The sequence below is a fragment of the Diaphorina citri genome, unplaced genomic scaffold (genome assembly GCF_000475195.1).
Source record: "Diaphorina citri unplaced genomic scaffold, Diaci psyllid genome assembly version 1.1 scaffold322, whole genome shotgun sequence".
Classification (NCBI taxonomy): domain Eukaryota; kingdom Metazoa; phylum Arthropoda; class Insecta; order Hemiptera; family Psyllidae; genus Diaphorina; species Diaphorina citri.
This window is the reverse complement of record NW_007377757.1, coordinates 29,559-37,253: the sequence shown is the minus strand read 5'-3', so window position 1 is coordinate 37,253 and position 7,695 is coordinate 29,559. Positions and strand designations below refer to the sequence as shown.

General features: G+C 37.4%; 1 protein-coding gene and 1 long non-coding RNA gene across 2 annotated transcripts; both read right to left on the bottom strand.

The window, feature by feature from the left end:
• Positions 1-1,148, bottom strand: LOC108252181. Its single transcript, XR_001809458.2, has 3 exons — positions 1,038-1,148; positions 374-528; positions 1-118 (listed from the first exon to the last, which is right to left on the bottom strand). It is a non-coding gene; the product is annotated as an uncharacterized LOC108252181 (long non-coding RNA).
• Positions 1,149-1,849: 701 nt separating this feature from the next.
• Positions 1,850-6,184, bottom strand: LOC103507555 (protein PXR1-like). The gene is made up of 4 exons (XM_026822395.1): positions 6,056-6,184; positions 4,957-5,111; positions 4,554-4,707; positions 1,850-2,565 (listed from the first exon to the last, which is right to left on the bottom strand). The coding sequence occupies exons 3-4, from the start codon at positions 4,661-4,663 to the stop codon at positions 2,121-2,123; spliced, it is 555 nt and encodes a 184-aa protein (XP_026678196.1). The 5' UTR covers positions 4,664-4,707; positions 4,957-5,111; positions 6,056-6,184; the 3' UTR covers positions 1,850-2,120.
• Positions 6,185-7,695: the final 1,511 nt, after the last annotated feature.

Genomic DNA, 7,695 nt, shown 5'->3' with positions numbered 1-7,695 from the left:
TCCGAACTGTCGCCGTCATCTTTCGATTCTTTTTCTTTCTTTTTGGATCCGAAATTTCCAAAGAACTTCTTCATCTTTCTATTCTTTACTTTCAAAAGGGCGAATCTTGGTTCAGTATCTGAAACAATAGAGACCGGGTAGGTAATTCATGTTTACGAATTGTTGAGCTTTCAAAAATTATACCTATAGTAGTTAGGGATCAGGATCATTGATCAATATTAGGTACAGATATACCTACATAAGTTTGATACGATTCGTCTAATGTGCTAACCAGACTTCTACCTACTTCCTTGCAGAGAGCTTTTCCTTCATGTTTCACCTAATTTATTAGAAGATGCCCTCATCAAATTCCCCTTCTTAAGATGACCATTACCTTTGGAATTTCTTGAAAGAATTCTCTCGTTACAAAGCGGATATGTTCCTCACTTTCTTCTGCAATGTATGTTTCTAACCAACTTCTTCTAAAATAAGAGCATGTGTGTTTATGTTGTTGTGGCGCGTGGTAGTCTCTTGTCACGCTCGAGTAAGCTCCAGAGTCAACATCACAGAAAGGATAAAACGAGAATGTAGTTTGAGTATAATTAAATTATTATATTGAATAATATAGATTATATTTTAGGAACCGTGTATCGAAGCGTGTTAAATTTTCTTTGACAGCATCAGATGTGGTCAAAATTATGGTGGTTTTGAATCATCTTTTGAATAACAGAGCCGTTAGCTTTCTTTGTAAGTATGGTTCTAACTTGATAAGACTGTGTCTCTTTTGTGTGATGTGTTCCAGAAGTTCCTGGGGGTACCTTTTACATCAATTAAATACCCATGGCCTGCAAGTCCCATTAGTCCTCGACTGGAAACAAACCCTCTAGCTAACTGCTCTTACAGTAGTGTCATTAACGTTAGAGATATTTGGAACTTTTAAGAATAGGTACCTACTCCCTTATTCTATCTTTTTCTAACGCGAGATAGGCAGGTAGTAGGTACCATAAATATCTAATGGACAGGCGAACATGGAAAGTAAGAAATTTCTTTATGCTTACCTCACAATTCTGTAAGTGTCTGTCTACTAGAATTTTCGGGTGATGCCAATTTAATGTTGTCCGAATTTCAAGTTCACATAAAATTCATGGCTTTGAACGCTGAGTTTTCATTATCAGGACCTGCGACAACAATGAGTCAATATTACCTATCGGAACCTACCTACACGAATTTTCGGCAATTAACAAATGGCATTCCTCTGACTCAAATATTTTTTGTATCGAACGGGAATCGAACCCCCGTCCTCTCGGTTAGAAATCCAATGTCAGCAACTGCACTGCTGGGTTGTTTGGGACAGTCCTGTACAAACTGTACATACAAGTATCCATAATAAATTACTTAGCTAATTATCATTATTGACAAAACAAATTCAATAATATTATTTATCTTCTTCCCAAAAAAATAAAAAAAAATGGAAAATATGTTTTTCACAGTAAAAATAGAAAAATAAATAAAATTTAACTGAAAAGTTTATACTCGGCACCCAAAAAAAAAAGTCTACTCGTAGTTGAACGAAAAAATAAATTTTTCACTAAAATAGGTACAACTCACTTTTATTATTAGAAAAAGTGAAGAACACGGAAACTAGATATAATTGAAACTGGATGAAAATAAAAAGAATGCTAAAGTGTGCCCGAAGTCGGAACAAACTAATCAAGAGGGGTTCCTAGTGGAGATGGGTATTAATGATAACCTTCTGGTATCTATTGTTCCAAGTGGAGCAATTTTAATTCTGGTCAGGTGAGGCTATGTATCTCTTGAACCTATGTATGATTCTAGATAGGTAACCTACACATAAAAATGGAGGGGTAGGTAATGATACTCGAGCCCCTGAAAAAGAGGGTGGAATTAATTATATTTTTCCATTTTTTTATGAAATGAGAGTTTTATGTGCCTAGTTATTTCATTTGTAGGATTGTATGAAGAGGAGTTGGTGTGTTGTCTGTCTGGCAAAAGTATACTCTTTTTTCGTGTTCTTCAAATAGGTACAGCTATTTTCTTTTGACTTTTCTTCTTTGTCTGTTCAATTCTTCACGTTTGTCTTCATTACTATCACATTCGCCAACAGCAACCACCTCTCAATTCTAGTTCTTTTGAATGAGCTTTTCAAAAGCCAATATCTTTTGACTTGTTGAGCTTGTCGGTGCCCTTTCTACTTTCGGAAGTTTTGATTTGCTGTCTTTGCCTGAGACTTTCGGCTTGCTATGTTTAGGTGGAAGTTTTGGCTTGCTTTCTTTCGTAGATCTTTGTGGATTTTTCTCTTTGGCGGAATCTTGTGACTTGCTATCTTCACTCTCATCACTTTCATCAGAGCTGTCAGAAGACTTTTTGCTCTCTTTCTTCTGTTTTCTATCACCTCGTTTCTTTTTCTTACGTTTTTCTCTTTTCACACTTTTTTCACTTTTGCTACTGTCCGACTCATCTTCTGTGCTGTCTTCTTTGCCTTTCTTGCCATCACTGTCATCAGAGTCATCATCGCTGCTATCTGATGAGTCTTTTTTGGCTGTCTTCTTTTTCTTTTCTTTCTTCCTTTTTTCCATTTTTTTATGAAATGAGAGTTTTATGTGCCTAGTTATTTCATTTGTAGGATTGTATGAAGAGGAGTTGGTGTGTTGTCTGTTTGGCAAAAGTGCTCTTTTTTTCGTGTTCTTCAAATAGGTACAGCTATTTTCTTTTGACTTTTTTTCTTTATCTGTTCAATTCTTCACGTTTGTCTTCATTACTATCACATTCGCCAACAGCAGCCACCTCTCAATTCTAGTTCTTTTGAATGAGCTTTTCAAAAGCCAATATCTTTTCACTTGTTGAGCTTGTCGGCGCCCTTTCTACTTTCGGAAGTTTTGATTTGCTGTCTTTGCCTGAGACTTTCGGCTTGCTATGTTTAGGTGGTAATTTATGCTTACTTTCTTTCGTAGATCTTTGTGGATATTTCTCTTTGGCGGAATCTTGTGACTTGCTATCTTCACTCTCATCACTTTCATCAGAGCTGTCAGAAGACTTTTTGTGATCTTATCGTATAAATATTGTTGTACGTATTGATTGACAGATGTCTTCAGCTGATTAAAATTTATAAAATTTTAATTAGACACTTCTAGGTCTACCTTCATAGGTCATAAAGGGATGTGGTCATGTGGTTCCTTCATATTACCCTATTTGAGTTTATTATGACTGGACTTTGACGGACTAAGTAGGCTCAGTTAGGTAAAATCTTTATTTATTATTTTTGGTCTGAAAAAAGTCTTTAGCTATACCTAGAATGCCCAAATCGTGAACGATGTAGTTTACTGTGTAGGTACACCACTAACAACAAAAGTCCTGATATACATAATATGTAACGTGTACTGTACCTACATTAAAGAGTTTTGGCGTCTCCACTAATAAAATTGATCATTTGAACCAAGTATTGATATTTTTACAACCAGATACCTAGATACCTAATACCCAACAAGTTTAGCTTCGATAATATGCATGCTTTTGGGCATAATAGACCGGATATTAGAATTGCCCTGAGCAAAAACACGGGTTTTTAGCGATTATGGGTATAAAAAATACAATTAAAAAAATTGCAAATTAATTTAAATTTTACTTTTATAGATTTTTAATTGCTAGTCTGGCGATCTTAATTTGGTGCTTGTTTGAATTTTATTTAAATGATGACTATCAAAAACGTTTTGCTAAATGGATCCACAAGTTTGGCCATGCCTCGGGATGAACTAGCGGGATTCCGGAGCGAAGCGACGGAATTCAGCTAGTAATATTATACAATTTTATTATTGTATGCCAAGGGCCGTCTCCTAACAGTGACATGGTTGTATCAATGACTTGGCTTGTCACAGTGCCTTCCCTATTTCGGATAAAGTTCGCCCCGGGCGAAAATTGATCCCGCACCCTAGGGCTTACAAGGCAGGCGCGAGCGCTACCCTCCGACCTACAAGTAGGGTGACCAGCATTTGACCAACATAGGTACATAGAATTTGAAACAACATGAAGCCGAGGGTAGTTTGTTTTTTTTTACGCTTTTTCCGAACCTGACGGGGCGCTGTTCCTTCTCCGCCGCCTAGGGTTGCTACTGGCGTGGGATATCAGGATGGGTTTGAATTCTCTCGGCACTGTCAGCATGTCTTCGTTGGAGATGGAATCACAGTATTGACGGTCATAGTTGCTGTCGAATTCTTCTCGAGGATCCTGGTTGGTCTGTTTGAAGTCGAATTCTGCAAATTTGAAATTCCCATCGATCGTCCTGCTGAAGCTATCACCAATATCCGAGTCACTTGTGTTGACCACGTAGCTTACATTGTTGTTAATGTTTACGTTATTGTTATTGCTTACATGGTTGCTTATATTGAGTGTGTTCTCGTATTGTTTGACTTTGGTATCTCCTAGAACATCGTTGGAGAGGTTTCGACTATACTTCTGTGCTGTCTTCTTTGCCTTTCTTGCCATCACTGTCATCAGAGTCATCATCGCTGCTATCTGATGAGTCCTTTTTGGCTGTCTTATTTTTCTTTTCTTTCTTCCTCTTTTCTTTTTTGCTTACTGATTCGTCAGAGTCTTCCGAACTGTCGCCGTCATCTTTCGATTCTTTTTCTTTCTTTTTGGATCCGAAATTTCCAAAGAACTTCTTCATCTTTCTATTCTTTATTTTCAAAAGGGCGAATCTTGGTTCAGTTTCTGAAACAATAGAGACCGGGTAGGTAATTCATGTTTACGAATTGTTGAGCTTTCAATAATAATTATACCTATAGTAGTTAGGGATCAGGATCATTGATCAATATTAGGTACAGATATACCTAAATAAGTTTGATACGATTCGTCTAATGTGCTAACCAGACTTCTACCTACTTCCTTGCCGAGAGCTTTTCCTTCATGTTTCACCTAATTTATTACAAGATGCCCTCATCAAATTCCCCTGACCATTACCTTTGGAATTTCTTGAAAGAATTCTCTCGTTACAAAGCGGATATGTTCCTCACTTTCTTATGCAATGTATGTTTCTAACCAACTTCTTCTAAAATAAGAGCATGTGTGTTTATGTTGCTGTGGCGCGTGGTAGTCTCTTGTCACGCTCGAGTAAGCTCCAGAGTCAACATCATAGAAAGGATAAAACGAGAATGTAGTTTGAGTATAATTAAATTATTATATTGAATAATATAGATTATATTTTAGGAACCGTGTATCGAAGCGTGTTAAATTTTCTTTGACAGCAGATGTGGTCAAAATTATGGTGGTTTTGAATCATCTTTTGAATAAAAGAGCCGTTAGATTTCTTTGTAAGTATGGTTCTAACTTGATAAGACTGTGTCTCTTTTGTGTGATGTCTTCCAGACTTCCAGAAGTTCCTGGGGGTACCTTTTACATCAATTGAATACCCATGGCCTGCACTCCTGCAGAGCCTGCAAGTATGGTTCTAACTTGATAAGACTGTGTCTCTTTTGTGTGATGTCTTCCAGACTAGCTTTCTTTGTAAGTAAGTATGGTTCTAACTTGATAAGACTGTGTCTCTTTTGTATGATGTCTTCCAGAAGTTCCTGGGGGTACCTTTTACATCAATTAAATATACCCATGGCCTGCAGAGCCTGCAAGTCCCATTAGTCCTAGAAAGTGGAAACAAACCCTCTAGGTAACAGCTCTTACAGTAGTGTCATTAACGTTAGAGATTTTTGGAACTTTTAAAAATAGGTAACCTACCTACTCCCTTATTCTATCTTTTTCTAACGCGAGATAGGCAGGTAGTAGGTACCATAACTATCTAATGGACATCTAAGTATCTAATCTAAGGATCTAATGGACAGGGGAACGTGGAAAGTAAGAAATTTCTTTACCTCGAAACTGGAAACAAACCCTCTAGCTAACTGCTCTTACAGTAGTGTCATTAACGTTAGAGATATTTGGAACTTTTAAGAATAGGTACCTACTCCCTTATTCTATCTTTTTCTAACGCGAGATAGGCAGGTAGTAGGTACCATAAATATCTAATGGACAGGCGAACATGGAAAGTAAGAAATTTCTTTATGCTTACCTCACAATTCTGTAAGTGTCTGTCTACTAGAATTTTCGGGTGATGCCAATTTAATGTTGTCCGAATTTCAAGTTCACATAAAATTCATGGCTTTGAACGCTGAGTTTTCATTATCAGGACCTGCGACAACAGTAAGTCAATATTACCTATCGGAACCTACACGAATTTTCGGCAATTAACAAATGACATTCCTCTGACTCAAATATTTTATCTATCGAACGGGAATCGAACCCCCGTCCTCTCGGTTAGAAATCCAATGTCAGCAACTGCACTGCTGGGCTGTTTGGGACAGTCCTGTACATACAAGTATCCATAATAAATTACTTAGCTAATTATCGTTATTGACAAAAACCACGCGCATTGGCTCGGTTAGAAATCCAATGTCAGCAACTGCACTGCTGGGCTGTTTGGGACAGTCCTGTACATACAAGTATCCATAATAAATTACTTAGGTAATTATCATTATTGACAAAAACCACGCGCATTGGGTATCTATTTATCTGCCCAAAACATCTACACTAATTCATTTCGAGTTGCACGTGCAACCTAACTTCCAGATGGTTTTCGTAAAGTTGTAAGACTTTTAAGTGTGGCATAAAACATCTTTTTGACACGTCGCTCTATCAGACAGACATCTGAGATCTTGACCCGAAACAAGTTTTTGATATTCCATTCTTTATTAGGAATTCCCAAAGAAAGAACTTAGGAATGAATTATTTTACGAAAAGAACAAAGGAACAGACCGGAAGTGAGTGAACCTCAAGAACAATTGCATTATCATTATTACTATTACTATTTTTTGGTATAAAAGTTCAGACATAAATAAGAGGAGAAGCCTCTGACATGAATGTGTAGATAGCAACTGGATCAGCTGATTAGGTTGCCATGGTTACAGGGCGAGAGAAAAGATCGAAACTTTGATAGAGGGAAGAGGGAACTGTATTAAGGTGTGTCCAAACATAGCCGACCGGCCGATCGAACAACGGAGATCTTATATTGTCAACAAATCAAAGAGAAAGAGGCCAAGAAGAGGAAAAAGCCAGCCATTCTGGAAACGAACCTTCCCTATTTCGGATAAAGTTCGCCCCGGGCGAAAATTGATCCCGCACCCTAGGGCTTACGAGGCAGGCGCGATCGCTACCCTCCGACCTACAACTAGGGTGACCAGCATTTGACCAACATAGGTACATAGAATTTTAAACAACATGAAGCCGAGGGTAGTTTGTTTTTTTTACGCTTTTTATGACTATCAAAAACGTTTTGCTCAATGGTTAGGTAGATAAAATAAATAATAAAATTAATTTTATAGATCTAGGTCTTTGGTATGCCCCCACCCATGTACGAGTATCTTTTATAGTACATAGGTACCTCAAACTTTTCCCTTTGTTATAGTCTTCCTTTGTTGATTTTCCTTTTGTTTTACACTTCAGCAGAATGTGAAGAACCCGAGATAATTATAATCAAGAGACCGGTCACTCGTCCATTTACCAACCACGCTCGACGTTCCCAACTTTAGTGATTTATGGAAAACTACTTTCTTTTATGATTAGTAGGTATTACGTCAGTGAATTTCGTAGATTCTTAAGTACCTACATATTTTGATCCAAAATAACATCACACTTACCTATCAATATAACGCG

Excerpts from the sequence above, each read along its gene's own strand:
- LOC103507555 (XM_026822395.1), bottom strand. The coding sequence starts at position 4,663 with ATGAAGAAGTTCTTTGGAAATTTCGGATCCAAAAAGAAAGAAAAAGAA. Across the intron at positions 2,566-4,553 it reads GTAAGCAAAAAAGAAAAGAG|GAAGAAAGAAAAGAAAAAGA; the intron begins GAAGAAAGAAAA and ends AATGGAAAAAAG.